General features: G+C 51.0%; 1 protein-coding gene across 1 annotated transcript in view; it reads right to left on the minus strand.

The window, feature by feature from the left end:
• RILPL1 (Rab interacting lysosomal protein like 1) overlaps positions 1 to 18124 on the minus strand; it is a 61359-nt gene extending 43235 nt beyond the window's left edge. Inside the window, exons 1-2 of the mRNA XM_008005125.3 lie at positions 17570 to 18124; positions 9343 to 9493 (exon numbers count right to left, since the gene is read on the minus strand). Of these exons, the coding sequence (XP_008003316.1) occupies positions 9343 to 9493; positions 17570 to 17878 (460 nt within the window). The 5' untranslated portion in view covers positions 17879 to 18124. The remainder of the gene's footprint in view (positions 1 to 9342; positions 9494 to 17569) is intronic.
• Between the last annotated feature and the right edge of the window lie 2227 nt (positions 18125 to 20351).

Raw genomic sequence — 20351 nt, forward strand, 5'->3', positions numbered from 1 at the left:
CTTTGGAAAACTAAAAGAAGGCCAAGTATTCTTAACAGACACTGTTAAAAGCTGAGAGGGTTGTGAGCTGTCACAGACACCCAGCAATTCAGGATCTGGAACCTAGATTTTAAGAGACACTTGGGCAGGGGGACCATGGAGAAGCTCGCCCGTGGCCAGCCACGGCAGCCACGTGTGGGAGTGAGAATCTGGCAGTGAGTTAACGTCCACCTGCAAGGCACTGTCCAGGCAGTGGGACACCATGAGACACAACATGCGATTGAAAACACTGAGATAGACAGTTAAGTGACAAAGTTCACAGCAGCACTATTTGCAACAGATGAAAGATGGAAGCCACCCAAATGTCCCCCCGCTGAGAATGGATAAACACAATGTGCTCAGTCCACACAGCGGAGGACGATTCAGCCATAACGAGGAAAGCAGCTCTGACATGCCACAGCACGGATGAACCTTGAAAATGACGTGGGGTCTAAGACCAGACCCCAAGGTTGCATACAGTGTGATTCCATCGATAGGAAACGTCCAGAACTGGCAAATTCACAGAGGCAGAAAGCAGATTAGAGGTTACCAGCGGCTTTACCTGCAGGGAGGGAGGGCAGAGACAAGAGGCTGGGGAGAGACCTGACAGGTGCAGAGTCACCTCAGGAAGGTGGTGGAAATGTTTTGGAACAAAACAGGTGATGGTTGTACAACACTATGATAATTTAAAAACAAAATTTTTTTTTTTTGAGAAATAGTCTCACTCTGTCACCCAGGCTGGAGTACAATGGCGCAATCTCAGCTCACTGCAACCTCTGCCTCCTGGGTTCGAGCAATTCTCCTGCCTCAGCCTCCTGAGTAGCTGGGATTACAGGCATGTGCCACCATGCCCAGCTAATTTTTGTATTTTTAGTAGAGACGGGGTTTCACCATGTTGGCCAGGCTGGTCTCCAACTCCTGACCTCAACTGATCCACCCGCCTCAGATTCCCAAACTGCTGGGATTACAGGTGTTAGCCACCGCCCCCAGCCCATTATGAGTAAATTAAATGATATACTACATGCTACTGAATTAAATGATATACTACATGCTACTGAATTGTGTGCACTTTAAAATTGTTAATTGTATATTACATGAATTCACCTCAATTAAAAAAATAGACAACCCAAACAATAAATACTTTTTTTTAAGAGACAGGGTGTTGCTCTGTTGCCCAGGCTGGAGTGCAGTGGTGTAATCGAGGCTCACTGCAGCCTTGACCTCCTGGGCTCAAGAGATTCTCCCACCTTAGCCTCCTGAGTAGCTGGGACTACAGGTGTGCACCACCATGCCTGGCTAATTTAAAAAATTTTTTGTAGAGACAGGGTCTCACTATGTTGCCCAGACTGGTCTCAAATTCCTGGTCTCAAGCAATCCTCCTGCTTCAGACTCCCAAAGTGTTTAATTTCATAAATTAAAATACATAATTTTAATTAAAATACATTATTATTAAAATACACAATTTTAATTTATAAAAAAGGACAAGTAACAATTCATAGCACAATCTCTTTTATTTTGAAAACAAAATAAACAGAGAATTTGTGTGTAGATGGATAGAAAGGGAAGGTTTTCCTTCCGGCAGTGCAGTGGGGATGAAGCAAAGGGGAGTGTCATGTCTTGTGCATAGTTTTATTTGACTCTTACACAATAAGAGTAATATATATACTACGGTTTTTTTGTTTGTTTGTTTGTTTGTTTTTGAGACAGTCTTTTTTTTTTTTTGAGACGGAGTCTCGCTCTGTCGCCCAGGTTGGGGTGCAGTAGCCAGATCTCAGCTCACTGCAAGCTCCGCCTCCCGGGTTTACGCCATTCGCCTGCCTCAGCCTCCCGAGTAGCTGGGACTACAGGCGCCCACCACCTCGCCTGGCTAGTTTTTTGTATTTTTTAGTAGAGACGGGGTTTCACCGTGCACCATGTTAGCCAGGATGGTCTCGATCTCCTGACCTCGTGATCCACCCGTCTCGGCCTCCCAAAGTGCTGGGATTACAGGCTTGAGCCACCGTGTCCGGCCGAGACAGTCTTACTCTGTCGCCAGGCTGGAGTATAGTGGTGCGATCTCGGCTCACTGAAACCTCTGCCTCCCGGGTTCAAGAGATTCTCCTGCCTCAGTCTCCCGAGTAGCTGGGATTACAGGTGCATGCCACCATGCCCAGCTAATTTTTTTGTATTTTTAGTAGAGACGGGGTTTCACCAGGTTGGCCAGGATGGTCTCGATCTCTTCACCTCGTGATCCGCCTGCCTCGGCCTCCCAAAGTGTTGGGATCACAGGTGTGAGCCACCGATCCAAACACCAGGCTGGGCGTGGTGGCTCACGCCTATAATCCCAGCACTTTGGGAGGGTGAGGCGGGCGGATCGCCTGAGGTCGGGAGTTCGAGACCAGCCTGATCAACATGGAGAAACCCTGTCTCTACTAAAAATACAAAATTACCCGCGCGCAGTGGCACAGGCTGTAATCTCAGCGACCCAGAACCTCAGGATGCGGTCTTATTTGAAAACAGGGTATGTGCAGATGTAATTAGTTAAGATGAAGTCATGGTGGATGAGGGGTAGGCCCTAAATCCAATGCCTGGTGTCCTTATAAGACAAAGCAGGTTGGGCACCATGCCTCATGCCTGTAATCTCAGCACTTTGGGAGACTGAGGCAGGCAGATCGCTTGAGCCCGGGAGCTTGAGACAAGCCTGGGCAACATGGTGAAACCCTGTCTCTACAAAAAGTATAAAAATTAGCTGGGCATGGTAGCACATGCCTGTAGTCCCAGCTACTTGGGAGGCTGAGGCAGGAGGATTACCTGAGCAGGAGATGAGGGAGGCAGAGGTTGCAGTGAGCTGAGATCGTACCACTGCACTCCAGCCTGCGGGAAAAAACCCCATTAAACAACAAAAGATAAAGGAGAGGGAGATGAGGCACATAGACACGGAGGAGAACGTTTGGCCGCAGAGGCAGAGACTGGGATGGTGTAGCCACAGGTGAGGATGCCGGCAGCCCCCAGAGGCAAGGAAGGACTCCTGCTGAGAGGCGCTGGAGGGAGTATGGCCTTGCTGACACGCGACTATGAATCTCTGGCCTCCAGAACTATGAGAATAAACTGTTTTCGGCCACCCAGTTTGTGGTCATTTATTATGACAGCCCCAAGAAGCCAATATGGCAAATATATGGAGAAAGGCCCAGACAGAGGGCACAGCAATTTTGGTTTTTTGTTTTTGTTTTTGTTTTTTTTTGAGAGAGTCTCGCTGTGTTGTCCAGGCTGGAGGGCAGTGGTGGCAATCTCAGCTCACTGCAACCTCCGCCTTCCGGGTTCAAGCAGTTCTCATGCCTCAGCCTCCCGAGTAGCTGGGATTACAGGTGCATGCCACCACACCTGGCTACCTTTTGCATTTTTTGTAGAGATGGAGCTTCACCATATTGCCCAGGCTGGTCTCAAACTCCTGGCCCCCAGTGATCCACCTGCCTCAGCCTCCCAAAGTGCTGGGATGACAGGCATGAGCCACCATGCTTCTGACAGCACAGTTGAGCCCCACATGTCCAATTTGGCAGCCACCCAGCAGCCACTGAGCACTTGAAATGGGGCCCATCCAAATGGACATATGCTGCAAGCATAAAATACACATTGCCATTGTCAGCTGATGGATAAACAAACGTAGGGCCTGCACACAATGGAATGTACTCAGTCTTAGAATGGAAGGAGATTCCGACATGGGCTACAATATGGATAAACCTCGAAAACATTGTTAGGTGAAATAAGCCAGACACAAAAGGAAAAATACGATATGACTCCACCTATAGGAGACACCTTGAGTAGTTACATCCATAGAGACAGTAAGTAGAATGGTGGGTGCCAGGGGCGAGTGGGAAATTAGTATTTAATGGGACAGTGTTTCAGTTTTGTGAGATGACAAGAGTTCTAGAGATGGATGGTGGTGGTGGCTGCACACCACTGTGAATGTACTTAATGCCCCTGAACTGTACACTTAAAAATGACTAAGACAGGGCCGGGTGTGGTGGCTCACGCCTATAATCCCAGCACTTTGGGACTCCAAGGCAGGAGGATTGCTTGACATCAGGAGTTTCAGACCAGCCTGGGCAACATAGTGAGACCCCCATCTCTACCGAAAAAATTTAAAAATTAGCCAGGCGTGGTGGTGCACACCTGTCATCCCAGTTACTTGGAAGACTGAGGTAGGAGACTCTTTTGAGCCCAGGAGGTTGAGACTATGGTGAACTATAATTGCGCCACTGCACTCCAGCCTTGAAGACAGTGCCCTGTCTCAAAACAAAAAAAAAAAAAGGGAGAGCAGGGGTTAAGATGGTAAATTTTATGTAAAATGTACGTTACGTATTTTTCACAATAGAATATGAATATATACACATATACACACATACATACATATGTATGTATCCTACCAGATTTCAAAGACTTAATATGAAAAAAATGCAAAATATCTCATTGATAATCTCAATGGTAATTTTTATATTGATTACATGTTACAAGGAAACTTACTGCTTTGGATCTATTGGGTTCAATAAAATATATTATAGAAATTACTTTCATCTGGCCAGGCAGCATGGCCCACGCCTATAATCCCAGCACTTTGGGAGGCCGAGGCAGGCGGATCATGAGGTCACCATCCTGGCTAGCACCTGGCTAGCACGGTGAAACCCCGTCTCTACTAAAAATACATAAATTAGCTGAGCGTGGTGGCACGTGCCTGTGGTCCAGGCTACTCGGGAGGCTGAGGAAGGAGAATCGCTTGAACCCGGGAGGCGGAGGTTGCAGTGAGCCGAAATCACCCCACTACACTCCAGCCTGGGTGACAGAGCGAGACTTCATCTCAAAAAAAAAAAAAGAAAGAAGAAAAATTACTTCATCTGTTTCTTTTTTTTTGTTTTTTGAGACAGAGTTTCGCTCTTGTCACCCAAGCTGGAGTGCAGTGGCACGATCTTGGCTCACTGCAACCTCTGCCTCCCAGGTTCAAGCGATTCTCCTTCCTCAGCCTCCCAAGTAGCTGGGATTACAGGCACCAGCCAACATGCCTGGCTAATTTTTTTTTTTTTTTTAATTAGAGACGTGGTTTCACTATGTTGGCCAGGCTAGTCTCGAACTCCTGACCTAGTGATTCACCCGCCTCGGCCTCCCAAAGTGCTGGGATTACAGGAATGAGCCACCGTGCCCGGCCTCTTCTTACTTTTTCGAATGTGCCAAGCAGAAGAATGACAATGACTTCTCTTTTACTGAGCCGTGTTGTTCTGCAAGGCCCTTCAGAAAATGACAACATGGTCAGTTTTCCTCTTCCCCTGGTGACTAAGCTGTTCCTTTAGAGCCCAAAGATTTTTTTTCCAGACCCATGAACAAATCTTCACACCCCATCCCCCGGCACGATGGCTTGCATACCTGTCATTCATTTCTGCATGTGTTAACAAGTTTCTGTGCGCTGCCCTCCAGCTGACAAGCTGGATTTCCACAAACAGCTGGCAGTGAAGTGCTTTTTAATCTGGAGACTTCCGGGGGTAGAGGAACCTGCCAGGTGCCTCTGAGCACAATGCCCCAGTTGAACTGCTGGGAAGGCCACACTCTTCCGTGCAGACCTGGCTCCTCTCAGTACCCCCTCACCCCCCACACAGGAACCGGAGACTGCACCCCCAAGGCCTCAGTCTACCCCTGCCTCTGCCCGGCACATTCTCGGCCCTCACTTCCCGGCCTCCACCTTCTTCCAAGGACCTTGTTTGTCCCAGGTCTGTTCTCCTAGCAGGTGGAAGACATGCTTTCATGCTTTGTCTGTGCTGTGTTCCCATGGTTTCCCATGCAAAATAAAAATAACCACGAAAGGCACGCCTGGCATCTGCCCGGTCTTTCCACTCAGGCGGGAGGGCTGCTGCCATGTGCCTCCTGAGCTAACCCTTTGGGAGCCGGACCCACGCTAGATGCCATTTAAGTGTGTCTCAGATCGCTCACATGTGGGCTGATTCATGACAAGCCCAGCAGGGACCTGGAAGGCTGTGGAAGCAAAGCAAAGCTCCCCAGGTGGAGGGTGCTGCGAGCGCGTGTGCACTGATGCACAGGGAAGCGGCTCAGAGCCCTCAGGTCCAGGCCCTGTGGGTCCCTAAGGCCTCTGGGCGCCCTGCAGAAGTGTCAGAAGTTTAACATAGTTTCCCTATGGCCCAGCAATTCCACTCCTAGGTATACACCTCAAAGAACTGAAAACAGAGGTCCACACAAAAGCTTGAGCGCAATGTTCACAGCAGTGCAATTCACAACAGCCAAAAGGTGGTGACGTCTCGCAGGTCCATCCGCAGATGAATGGGCAAATGACATGCGGTATGGCCATAGAACGGAATATGATTCAGACATGAAAAGGAAAGGCCAGGCACAGTGGCTCACACCTGTAATCCCAGCACTTTGGGAGGCCAAGGTGGTCAGATCACCTGAGGTCAGAAATTCAAGGCCAGCATGGCCAACATGGTGAAATCCTATCTCTATTAAAAATACAAATATTAGATGGACGTGGTGGTGCACACCTGTAGTCCCAGCTACTTGGGAGGCTGAGGCAGGAGGATCACTTGAACCTGGGAGGTGGAGGTTGCAGTGAGCCAAGATTGCACTACTGCATTCCAGCCTGGGCGACGGAGTGAGACTCCATCTCAAAAACAAAAACAAAATCAAAAAAGTCCTCCTTCTTGGGCTGAAGGAAATTGAGATAGGGTGTCCGGGATCCTCCAGGCCCAGGCTTACTTTGCTGCTAGAAAACTTTCTAATGTGCAAGTCACTGCAGCAGGGAGACCCCAGCCCCAGCCTGTGCCTCCCTGCCCTGCCTCCAACCTGGCAAAGTCCAGAACAGGCACAGAGCGGGCACTCCATCCGAGATAAGGGAGACAAACGAATGCATGGCAGGCCTCTGCCTGGAATCGTAAGCTCTTGGGCTGTGGAACGCCACGGCGGACCAATCCATGGCGGGCGTGATTTCAGTCTCCCCCGCAGCCTTAACCACAGGGTCTCCAGCAGCCCTGGGTCAAAGGGTCCTAGAGAGCCATAAGCCTTCCTTCAGGGAGCTGATTTCAGCTGATCTGGGTTCCACTTCTGACTCTGCCACTAACTTGCTGTGTGACCTTGAACAAATCACTCTCCCTCTCTCAGTCTAAACTTTTCTCATCTGTTCAATCAGTAGGTTGGACTGGATAATGATAACCCGTAGTAATAATGGCTAATACTTGCTGAGTGTTTTCTGTGTACCAGGTAAGATTCTAACGGGTCTATACAGATTCACTGATTTTACCCTCATGACAAGCTTCTGAGGGAGGTATGGTCATTTCTCCCATTTTTACATGGGGGGCAACTTAGGCACATGAAGGTCATGTGACTTGATCAAAGTCACATAGCAGGGAGGTTTCAGGGCCAGGACTCAAACCTTGGCCGCCTGGCTCCAGAGATAGTGCTTAGAATCATGAGAACTTTTGTTTTCATTGTTACTAATCACATCTCAACAAAGGAAATCCAAGGAAAAGAGAATCCAGACATGAATCAAACTTTTCATTTTTCCTTGGTTCCCATAGTCCTTTTCAGTGCCATATATGTTTTTATATATAAATTTTTATATATATACATACACACACACACACTTTTTTTTTTTTTGAGACAGAGTCTTGCTCTGTTGCCCAGGCTAGAGTGCAGTGATGCAATCTCAGCTCACTGCAACCTCCACCTCCCGGGTTCAAGCGAAATCTCCTGCCTCAGCCTCCCGAGTAGCTGGGACTACAGGCGCACGCCACCACGCCTGGCTAATTTTTGTATTTTTAGTAGAGATGGGGTTTCATCACGTTGACCAGGCCTCAAACTCCTGATCTCAAATGATCCACCTGCCTCGGCCTCCCAAAGTGCTGGGATTACAGGCGTGAGCCACCGTGCCTGGCCTTCAGTGCCATACTTGATTCTGCAGAGTGGTCACCACACATTCTGAAGTTGGGCACTCACCCAAGGTCCATCCCCATCCCATCAAACATGAGGAGGAGGCTCATGTGGGGAGCCATGGAGTTTCTCAGAAGTGATGACTCTGAGATTCCTTGCGGTGAGCTGCAGGAGGCACCCCTGCTTTAGCGGGCAGGAAGCTGCAGGGCTGAGCAGAGCAGGTACTGCCCACAGCTCCACCTGGCCCGAATCTTGCGGGCCGTCTATCCTTTTCCCAGCACCAGAAGAGGCCCTGTATGAAGGTTCTAGACAAGTGCTTATTGGATGAGTGACAGTTCGGGGGATCCAGCGCCATTCAGGTCTGGGATGCCATCCCAGGCTGCTCACTGGTAAGTGTGTGCCTGTGATAAGAGCCTCCAATCTCTTCCCAGCACACTTATAATAAAATCCAAACTTTAGCCTCTAAGGAGCTATATGACCTGACCCCTGTGATCTCATCTCCAACCTCCCAAGGCCTCAATCATCTTCTGATACCCTAGCCTTCTTTTTTTCATCTTACTGTCGCTCAGGCTGGAGTACAGTGGTATAATCTCAGCTCACTGCGGCCTCAACCTCCTGGGGTCAAGTGATCCTCCTGTCTCAGCCTTCAAGTAGCTCAGACTACAGGTGTGCACCACTGCACCTGGCTAATTTTTAAAAAAAATTTTTAGTAGAGATGGGGTCTATGTTGCCCAGGCTGGTCTCGAACTCCTGGCCCCAAGTGATCTTCCTGCTTCAGCCTCCCAAAGTGCTGGGATCACAGGTGTGAGCCACCATGCCTGGCCTACACTAGCCTTCTTGGTTTCCCTCAAATGCTCATGTCCCAGGGCCTTTGCACGACTGCTCCTGCAACCCCGACCCAACACACGCAGATATTTGTGTGGTTCACTCTGTTACTTCACGAGGGTTTAAACGGGACCTCCTCGGAGGCCTTCCCTGACGGCTGTATCCAAAGATGTCCCTACCAAGTCACTCTATCACATGCCCCACTGCAGGTTTCCCAGAGCACGGCCACCCCCTGGACCTATGGCATCTGTGTGTTTACATGTTAAGCCCCTTTCTTCTCTGCACAGCACACAAGCTTCCCAAGGGCAGGGTCGCTGTCACGTTTAACACGTATCCCAGGGCCAAGAGAGGAGCCTGACAAACAGAGGGGAACCTGTGACAGTTTGCTGAAAGGACCTCTGTGTTACCATCTGTAGACTAAGGCTACAGTACGTCCCTCTGGCAGGGTTATGGTGTGAATCAACATGACACAGAAGGCAAAGGGCTTTGGGAATCAGCCAGCACCGCATCAACGTCCAGGGGCGGTGGCGACCATCGCTCATGTGGGCGATGAGAAAAGGAACGGCCAGCCCCCTTGCATTGGCGCCGGCCCCCGCTTACCTTCATGCTTCTGGAACTCCTCCTCTGAGAAGTTGACATCCTTGTGGGAGAGGTTGGTCATGAGCTGCTTGTTCTCCTCCTGCAGCTGGGCGATCTGGGAGAGGAGGTCCTGCGCCTCCCCTCGCCACACATCCTCCACCAGCTCCAGCTCCTGCCATGGCGAGGGGACAGTGTGGGTCACTGCCCGCCCAGGGCGGCGGCCCCACCCACCCCGACCCTCAGGGGCAGCTAGGGTTGCCGGGACTTCAGGCCGTCCCCTTCCTCGTGAGAAGTGGGCATCAGGCGGCTGGGCCAGCAAGGCCACCATGAGCCCCACATGGCACCTTTGCAAGAAACAGAAGGCACCCTTATTTGGGGCAGATGCCTGTGTTTATGGTGTTAGGACCTGGCCCAGTGAGAACTGTCCCAAGGACAACCACAAAGCTGGTGCCACATCTTGGAGCTCTCTTCAGAGCAGACAGAGCTGCCCCAGGATACGGGGGTTCTAACATTCCCAACCTCTGGGGGGCACACCCCCGGTCTCTGGACAGACAGTTGGGACAAATCTCTCTTCAAGACAGCCAGAGGCCTTGAGAATCCTGAGGATGCCGAGGCAGGCAGGGGCCCCGGCCCCAGCGTTCCTTAGGTGTCTGATCCAGGTATCTCTCCATGGGGTCTTCAACCACTGATGTGACCACCCTGAGCTTCAGTTTCCCTCAGTTTCCCTCAGTGGGGGAACCAGAACAAAGGCTCACAAAGTGAATGTGAGGATAAATAAAATCGGTCTATTAAAGTTATTTTGTGGGTGGCTGTAGTCAAAGAAATAGCCAATAACAAGTGCTGACAAGGACAGGAAGAAACTGGAACCCTCCTACACTGCTGGTGGGAATGGAAAACGGTGCGGACGTTTTGGAAAACACTCTGGCAGTTTTGTGAAACATTAACAGAGTTACCGTAGGACCCAGAGATTCCAGTCCTTGGATCAGCTCAAGAGGTATGAACACAATGTCCACGTGAAAACGTATGCAGGTGAATGTTCCTCACAGCATTACTGCTAGTAGCCAAAAGGCAGAAACCCCAGTGTCCATCAACTGATGAATGGGTAAATAAACGTGGCACATCCAAACAATGGAACATTATTCGGCCATGAAAAGGAATGAAAGTCTGACATATGCTGCAACATAGGTGGACCCTGAAAACATTATGGGAAGAAGCCAGACACAAAAGGTCACATGTTATATGATCAGTTTTAGAAAATGTCTAATATCAGCAAATCCATAGACATAGGAAGCAGACTGGAGGTTGTCTAGAGCCAGAGTGCTAGAGAGGAGACGAGGAATGACTGTGAATGGGTATGGATTTTCTTTTGGGGGGTGATGAAAATGTTCTAAAATTGATAGTGGCCGGGTACGGTGGCTCACACCTGGAACCCCAGCACTTTGGGAGGCCAAGGCAGGTGGATCACTTGAGGTCAGGAGTCCATGACCAGCCTGGCCAACATGGCAAAACCCTGTCTCTACTAAAAATACAAATATTAGCTGGGCATGGTGGTAGGCACCTGTAATCCCAGCTACTCGGGAAGCTGAGCCAGGAGAACTGCTTGAACCTGGGAGGCAGAGGCTGCAGTAAGCCGAGATCAAGCCACTGCACTCCAGCCTGGGTCACACAGTGAGACTCCATATCAAAAAATAAAATAAAAATAAAAAAATAAAATAAAATAAATAAAAAATAAAATAAAATAAAATAAAATAGTGGTTTAAGACATGGACACTGGAGCCTGCTGACCCAAGTTTGAATCCTGTTTCTGCTGCTTACCAGCTGACCTTGGCGAGTTATTCAACCTTCTGGTGCCCCAGAAATAGGGAAACTAGTGTAGTATCTGCCGGGAAGGGTGGGTGTGAGGATTAAATGGTTACTATAAGTAAAGTGCCTGGAACATGCCCGGCACCCAGAAAGCACTAACAATGTGTATGCTGATCTCTGTCCCATCCCTACAAGCCATCACAAGTGGCCAGGTGGCCGGATGCTAGGCATGGCCTCTGTCCATCTTCTAAATAAGTTCTCAGACCCACCTCCTTTGTCACAAGCCTGCCGGACTGGGGAAGAGAGGAGTAAGAGCCTAGTATTTGCACAGAGGGCACAAGGTCACCAGGGGAGGTGAAGGGCAGGGCCGGGGTGGAAGTGGTGGTGAAGGGATGGAGAGGGCATGTTGACCTCCCACAAGCAGGTGTGGCCTGGAAGCAGAAAGAGGCTCATCCAGTTCTGTTTCTCTCTGTTCCCAACTGGCACAGGCTGGGCTCACACACGGCTCAGAGAATATTAGTCAAGGGTAACTGGCTGGGGCAGGCAGAATAACGGCTCCAAAGTCATCCAAGTCCTAATCCCTGAGAATATGTTAACTTATGTGGCAAAAGGGACTGTGCAGAGCTGATTGAGTTAAGGATCTCAGACATGGCACGGTGGCTCATACCTATAATCCCTGTAATTTAGGAGGCTGAGGTGGAAGCACTGATTTAGGCAAGGGTTTGAGAACAGCCTGGGCAACATGGCAAAGCCCTATCTTTACAAAAAATAAAAAAATTAGCTGGGCATGGTAGTGCACGCCTGTAGTACCAGCTACTTGGGAGGCTGAGGTGGAAGGATCACTTGAGCCCAGGAGGTTGAGGCTGCCATGAGCTGTGACTATACCACAGCACTCCAGCCTGGGCGACACAGCAAGATCCTACCTTTTTTTTTTTTTTTTTTAGAAAAGGCTCTCGAGGCTGGGCATGATGGTTCATGCCTATAATCCCAGCAGTTTGGGAGGCCAAGGCAGGAAGATCACTTGAGGTCAGGAGTTCGAGACCAGCCTGGCCAACACGGCGAAACTCCATCCACTAAAAATACAAAAATTAGCTGGGCGTGGTGGCATGCGCCTGAAATTCCAGCTACTCAGGAGGCTGAAGCATGAGAATCACTTGAACCTGGGAGGTGGAGGTTGCAGTGAGCCAAGATTGTGCCACTGCACTCCAGCCTGGGCGACAGAGTGAAACTGTGTCTCAAAAAAAAAAAAAAAAAAAAAAAGGGCTCGTGAGATGGGGAGATGATTCTGGATTATCTGGCCGGATTATCTGGTGGTCTGGTGGGCCGATGTCATGCCAGGGTCTTCATAAGAGGAGGGCAGGTCAGCATTAGAGGAATATGAGGCAGATGGAAAGAAGCTACACTGCTGGCTTTGAAGATGGAGGAAGGGGCCACAAGCCAGGGAATGCAGAGTCCATAAGTTGGGGAAGGCAAAGAAATGGATCCTCCTTCACAGCCCCACAAAGGAGTGGAGGCTTTCCAACACCTTGATTTGAACTCAGTGAGGGCCATTTCTGACTTCTGACATCCAGAAATTTTTCAGTATTATTCATATTGCTATTACCCATATGCTTCCATAATACTGTATGACATTGTATCCATAATATTGAATTATCCAGTTCAATGAGACAGTACGTTTCTGGCCAGGCGTGGTGGGTCACGCCTGTAATCCTAGTACTTTGGGAGGCTGAGGCAGGAGAATCACTTGAGCCTAGGAATCTGCGGCCAGCCGGGGCAACATGGCAAGACCCCATCTCTGCTGAAAATTTAAAAAATTAGCCAGGTGTGGTGGCACACACCTGCAGTACAGCTACTTGGGAAGCTGAGGCGGGAGGATCACTTGAGCCCACGGGGCTGAGGCTGCAGTGAGCCATGGTCGTGCCACGGCACTCCAGCCTGGGCAAGAGAGTGAGATGCTGTCTCAGGAAAAAAAAAAAAAAAAAAAAAGATAACACACTTCTGCTGTTTTGAGCCACTAAGTTTGTGTTCATTTGTTATAGCAGCCACAGGGGATGAACACAGACTTTAACCCTCAGTTCTCTTTTTTGCTTCTCTCAACGAACTGAAGTTGATGCTGGGGTTGCTGACTCTTGCCTCTGAGGTGATCACTCAGAATCTCAAGCTGCCTCCATACCAGCTCAGTGGCTCTCCCGAGAAGTCAGCCCTGATCAATTATCTCCTTCACGTTCCTCGCTCAGCACCAAGAGTCCTCAAATTCCTCATCCGAGCCTACAAGCCCCAGCACCTTCCTGATTCATCTCCCAGTTCTGTTCCTCACTCGCTCTGCTCCAGCCACACTGACTCTGTGTTCCTTGAAAACACCAAGTGCATTTCTACCTCAGGACCTTTGCACTTCTCACATCTTCTGCCTAGAATGCCTCTCCCCGAGATCAATCTGTGGCTGGATCCTATCCTTCATTCAGATCTCAGCTCAGATGCCACCTCCTCAGGGAAGCCTTCCTGACTACCCCATCTGTTAGAGCACCACCCTAGTGAGTCTTTCATATCTCCCAGTTTTATTTTCTTTATGGCACTTATCATAGGCTGATTTTTTTTCCGAGACAAAGTCTCGCTCTGTTGCTCAGGCTGGAGTGCAGTAACATGATCTCGGCTCAATGCAACCTTCACCTCCCAGGTTCAAGCGATTCTCCTGCCTCAGCCTCCTTAGTAGCTGGGATTACAGGCACACGCCACCACACCCAGCTAACTTTTGCATTTTTAGTAGAGATGAGGTTTCGCCATATTGGCCAGGATGGTCTCAAACTCCCAACCTCAAGTGATCCAGGTGCCTTGGCCTCCCAAAGTGCTGGAATTACAAGTGTGAACCACCGCGCCCAGCCTGAAATTTTTTTTTTTTTTTTTTTAATCTATCTTGGCTAGGCACAGTGGCTCACACCCGTAGTCCCAGCACTTTGGGAGAACAAGACAGGACGACTGCTTGAGCCCAAGAGTTCAAGACTAGCCTGGGCAACATAGTGAGACCTTGTCTCTAAAGGAAAAAAAAAATTATAGTGTACCTGTAGTCTTAGCTGCTCATGAGGCTGAGGCAGGAGGATCACTTGAACCCAGGTGTTCAAGGCTGCAGTGAGCCATGATGCCATCATTACTCTCTAGCCTGGATGACAGAATAAGTCCCTGACTCAAAAAAAAAAAAAAAAAAAGAAAAAAATCTGTGTCTCCTCCTCATGCTATGGCTGTTGAGCATTTGACATGTGGCTGGTCTGAGTGGAAATGTGCAGCAGGGGTTAAAGATAAACCAGATTTCAAAGATGTAATAGGAAGAAAAGAGTGTAGAATATCAAATAAGTTTTTATATTGATTATATGTTGAAATGAAAATATTTTGGATATACTGGGTCCCATAAAATATATTAAGATTAACCTCACTGGTTTGTTATTTTGTTGTTTTTGAGACAGAGTCTCACTCTGTCACCCAGGCTAGAGTGCAGTGGTGCGATCTCGGCTCACTGCAATCTCTGCCTCCTGGGTTCAAGCGATTCTCCTGCCTCAGCCTCCTGAATAGCTGGGATTACAGGCACCCACCATCATGCCCTGCTAATTTTTGTATTTTTAGTAGAAATGGGGTTTCGCCATGTTGACCAAGCTGGTCTTGAATTCCTAACCTCAAGTGATCCACCCGCCTTGGCCTCCCAAAGTGCTGGGATTACAGGTGTGAGCCACTGCACCCAGCCAACCTCACTGTTTTTTTATTAACATGGCAAAGCTGCATAATATTTCTATAGTATAGCACTGCACTAAAAAGTCAGGCTCATTAGGGCCAAGGCCTCATTTGTCATGGTCATTACTGTCTCCCCAGTGTCCAGAACAACGCCTGGCACACAGTAGGTTCTCAGTAAATATATTTACTGAATGGGTGAATGAATAGCATAGTCTGGTATGTTACATGCAAGTGTATCAGCCCAGCCATTGCTTTCTAGAATTTATTTGTGTTTTCCCTTTCTTCCCCGTGACCCGCCTGCTGCCTGACATGAGAATTTGCTTTTCTCTGCAAAGCCATGGCACCGAGAAGGGCACTGTGTTCACTATGGCCTGTCAACAGGTTTGCAGACTGAGTAATGAGACAGAACATGATCCAACTGTGGCCTGCATCTGAGTGATGAGTGGAAGTGAGTGAGTGGGTCTACTGGGAGGAGGAGTGGGGGGAAGAAAGTGTATGTGCTTTACTGGAGCCATAATTGCTGAAAGAGAGTGTGGAAAGGAAGAGGGGGGAGGGGAAGAAGAAGGGGAAAGGGAAGAGGAATGGAGGCGGACAGACTAAACCAGGATATGCCAAAAAGATTTTTGTGGAAATATCATCTTGAAGAGCCTTTGAGACTTCAGGAAAAAAAAAAAAATCATACAAGTCTCTCTCCATCCCAAGAATGTGAAGTCAAGGGGTCTGGGGCTGGGGTAGGAAAGGAATTGCATCCTTGATTTAGAGAGGTCATCCTCAATGTAAGTCAACAAGCCCTGGCCCTGAGCGCATGGTGTTCACTTCCCAGCTGAACGTGTTCCAGAGGCAACAAGTGCAGCTGCTGAGAATTCCATGTGACTTCAGACCTGGTGGCCTCCGATGGCTTCCAAGGATTTCTCCCAGCCCCTCTGCCACGGAACTAAAGAACCCCAGTTTGGGGACAGTATAGATGCCAGGACTTCTGTGTGATCTGGTCAAAGCCCCTTGGTGCCTGTTAATAAGAGGCGCCACACAAGAGGATTTCCAAGGTCCCTTGCCTCCTTGACCCTCTATGAGAGATGGAAGCCTCTAGGGTAGGCGTAGAGGTGCTTGGGGTGGGGACGGTTTCCTAATGTGAGCCTGTGAGCACCTCAATGAATGTCTCTCCAGGCCCAAAAAGAATTTTAACACTTGTAAAGCCCTTGCTATGGGCAGGTTCTGTCCTGAACACTTTGTATGTATTTATATTAACTCCTTTAAACCTCATCACGTTCTACTGGGGGGTGCTATTACTATCCCATTCTAGAACTGAGGAAACTGAAGCACAGAGATGCTGGGGGATTTGCCCAAGATCGCACAGCCTGCACGTGGTGGGGTTTGAAACCAGGCTGTCTAGCTCCAAAGTTCCAGCTTCTAGGAGTCTTGAAATTAATCACAGGTCAAAGCATTTTCAGGCTCCCAGATACCCTGGAAATGCTGCTCGACTCTTGGGAGCCTGAGTTTCCTTCCTGCCCCTAGGGCACAGGGATGCATGAGGATGAGCACAGTCAAACATGGCAATAGAGCTGCCAGCTACCTGTGGGTCTGCCCTCAGGTTAAGGGTTCAGATCCAGCTTTGGCTATTTTCCTCCAAAACACAGAGATCCATCCAAGTATACAACAGGGGATGGCCTGCCCCTGAGGTTCAGAGACGCCAATTGTATTTCCTGAGGCTGAACAGCAAGCTGGAGACTGCTCAGACACCCTGATCCCTTAAGGAAAGGTGTTTCCTCCCATTCTCAGTCTGAAGGGGCTGCCAAGAGCATCCCTGGCTGAGGTTAGGGCAGGAAACCACATGTCTTTCACTTCCTTTTCTCCAGGAACCTCGTCTGGACTCCAGGCCCAGTGGGGAGGCCCTGATTCAGAGAGACTCCTGATCACAGGGCAGAGGCTTAGCCTAAAAGCCACCCCAAATCATCCCTTTCCCCCAATTCAAACAGGGTGGGGAGGAGACACGGGACTGGGACTCTCTTATCACTAATTCGGGACAAATCCCTCCTCCCATTGTGACCCTTGGTTTCTTCATCTATAAAATGAAGATAATCTTTATAGAGTCCTGTGAGGATTAAGGATAAAATCAAAGAGGAGAGAACACTAGTTGCCACAGGTTCATAAGCTAGGAGAGTCCGTCCCGGGAAGAAAGTTGTAAATATGAACCGGGAGACTTGGGGTCAGAAAGCTCAGTGGCTGGAGGTCACATTCCCTTTGCTCCGGGGAGACTGGGGGTGGGGGATGAAGAAAGGGTCCTGGGCCTGATGTCACATCTTCTTGGGAAACACGGGAGGGCAAGAGGCTTATTTCATGTCTGGAAAAGAGTAATACTGTCTAAGCACTTAGCTTATATGGCCCCATTTAATTCTTCTAAGGTGGGTCCTATTACGATCACCATTTGACAGGTGAGGAAATAAAGCACAGAGAGGTTAAGTAACTTACCCAAAGTCACACAGCTATTAAACTGTGTGTAAAGGTGGGATTGGAACTCCAGAGAACAGCTCTTAATCTCTCGGGTGGTATCTGCCAGCCACCCCTGGTCGGGCAAAGGAAGGTCAGGGCCTCCCTCCCTCCCCACGTAGGGTCTCCTCTCGTCCGGTCCCCGAACACACACACGTGTGCACCCACAGCTGCCCAATCCAGAAGAGCCCTTGGGTCCCCGCGGTCCCACTGCCCAGATGGACAGACCAAGGCCGCCGCCCACCTTCTGGTGCTTGCGCTCCTTCTCGATGCGGTCCATCCTCTCTAGGCGCAGGCGGTCCAGCTCCAGGCGCAGCTCGTCCAGCTCGGGCGCGACGTGGTGGCGGCTGACCAGCACCTCCAGGATCTCCAGGACGCGCACGACCTTGGGCATGAGGCGCGCGATGGCCTCGCAGCCGTGCTGGTCGATGACCCGCTCGAACTCGTGGCCCACAAGCGACGCGATGTCGTACACGTCCATGACGGTCAGCTCGGCCACGTTCTTCTCCAGCGCCGACTCGGCCGCCAGCGCCGACCCCCGCTCCTCCTCCATAGCCGCCCTCCCGGCCTGTCCCCCGCCCCGCAAACTCGTGCAACTCCCAAACTTGCCGCTGTAGAGGGCCGGGCCGGCCGGGCCCAGCCTGGGCCGCGGGCGGGCGCGCTCAGCGGGCGCGGGGGCGAGGGCGCAGCGGGCAGCGGGTGGAGGGCGGCGGACGGCGGGCGCGCGCACGGGCGGCGGCGCGGGGTGCGCGGGGCCGCGATCTGGGCGCACGGCTCGGCCCGGAGCTGCTCCCGAGTGGGCGGCGGCGGCGGCGGCGGTGGCGGCGGGGAGGGCGCGCGCGTGCGCAGGCCCGCGGCGCCTCCCAAGTTGAGATCAGAGTTGCGCTCAATGGAGCCGGGCTGGGAGCCCTAGGGCGGTGCTGGCCTGAGGGGCGGCAGCGCGCCGGGCCCGGGAGGAAGGGCGGCCCGCGACTCCTCCGGGAAACTTTGGCGGCGGCGGCGGAGAGGCTGGGTGACCGCTCCCCCGCAGGGAGGCCGCGCGCCCCGCCCCGATCCCGGCCTGGCCAGGGGCGCGCCCACTTTTCGCCTCCCGGGGGCGCCCCGGAGTCCCCCCCAGCGCTGACTGCGCGGCCTGCACACCGGGCCCAGTCTCCAGCCGCCGGACCCGCAGCGCCCCTCGCCCGTGCTCCGGCCGCCCCTTCCCCGCCCGGCGCTGGCTCCTCCCACCACCCGGCCGCCGGGAGGGGTCCAGGCCGCCCCGGGAGAGGGGGCCGGGGGGCGCTGGTCTCGCGGGACGATTCGCTGCTCTGGGGAGCCGCCCCGGCCTTGGAGAGGGATGGAGGGGTCACGAGGAGGTACCCGGGCTGGGGCTCATCCCGGAAAGAAAACGGGGACGCACCGGCCCGCAGACCCTCCCCGCAGACCCGGCCACCTGCAGAGGCGCCCGGAGCCCCAGGGCGCTCCTCCCCGAGCCACATCCATCACTGGCTCCGTGTGACATAAACGCCACTTCACAGTAGGGCGAAGCCCGCTTGGCATCCCAGCACCACGAGTTTTCTTGTCCCAAGGCCCCCTGTCCATTTGGGCTGTCCAAATCCACTTGTCCATCAGACCCCCTCCCACTCCCGGGAGAACCTTTCCTGAACCCAGAACCCCATCCACTCTCCTCGCCCCCCATGCAGGAGTTAAGGACCCTCTTGCAAACTCACAGTCCCCTGCTTGCCCCACCAGAATTGCTCTTAGCATCCTGAGTTTTCACAGTGTGGTAGCAGATAGGTTTCCACCGTCTGATTGTTAGCTCCTTGAGGGAGGAAATCTTAATGCCCTTGTAGCCATAAAGTGCACCCCAACCTGGCACGTATTGATTAAAAATTTAAAAGTTGGCCGGGCGCGGTGGGTCACGCCTGTAATCCCAGCACTTTGGGAGGCCGAGGCGGGCAGATCACCTGAGGTCGGGAGTTCAAGACCAGCCTGACCAACATGAAGAAACGCTGTCTCTACTAAAAATACAAAATTAGCCGGGCTTGGTGGCACATGCCTGTGATCCCAGCTACTCAGGAGGCTGAGGCAGGAGAATCGCCTGAACCCGGGAGGCGAGGGTTGCAGTGAGCCGAGATTGCACCACTGCACTCCAGCCTGGGCAACAAGAGCAAAACTTCACCTCAAAAAAAAAAAAAAAGGTTTTTTAATTAATTTTTTCATAGAGACAGGGGTCTCACTATGTTGCCGAGGCTGGCCTTAAACCCCTAGACTCGAGCGATCCTCCTGCCTCTACTTCCCCAAAGTGTTGGGATTACAGGCGTGAGCCACCGTGCCTGAACCCATATTCTAAAAGTTTAAAATATATTGAGTATTTGCTCTACGTGTAGTTAAAAAATATGCAGTGTTTATTATGTGCCAAGCATTATTCTAAGTGCTTTACTAATATTACCTCATTTAATCCTGACTACATGGCTTCCTAAAGAGTGGCCTAAGGACGGCAGGGATCCCCAGTACCCAAAGGGTCTCTGGGAGGTTGTCCCTTTCTCCAGCTGCAAGTCAGTGTCAGGCTGGGTGTTCCTCATATTCTCAACACGAAACGGCGGATTGCAGCGGACAGTGCAGAAGCGGTGTTGAGGCACCAGCTCCTTTCTAATGAGCAAGACGCTAGAGACTTGCAAAAGCATAAACCAATACCATCGCTGACAAGATTGTTTCAAATTTATTTTGGAGCATAGCATTATTCTTATTTTAAAAAGTACATATGGGCTGGGTGCAATGGCTCATGCCTGTGATCCTAGTACTTTGGAAGGCCGAGATGGGAGGATTTCTTGAGCTCAGGAGTTCGAGACCAGCCTGGGCAATATAGTGAGAACACCCCCCTCCCCTGTCCCTATAAAAAAAAATTAAAAATTAAAAAATTGGCCGGGTGCAGTGGCTCACGCCTGTAATCCCGGCACTTTGGAAAGCTGAGGCAGACGAGGTCAGGAGTTCAAGACCAACCTGGCCAAGATGGTGAAACCCTGTCTCTACTAAAAATACAAAAA

Source organism: Chlorocebus sabaeus, chromosome 11, assembly GCF_047675955.1.
Source record: "Chlorocebus sabaeus isolate Y175 chromosome 11, mChlSab1.0.hap1, whole genome shotgun sequence".
In the NCBI taxonomy this organism is placed as follows: Eukaryota; Metazoa; Chordata; class Mammalia; order Primates; family Cercopithecidae; genus Chlorocebus; species Chlorocebus sabaeus.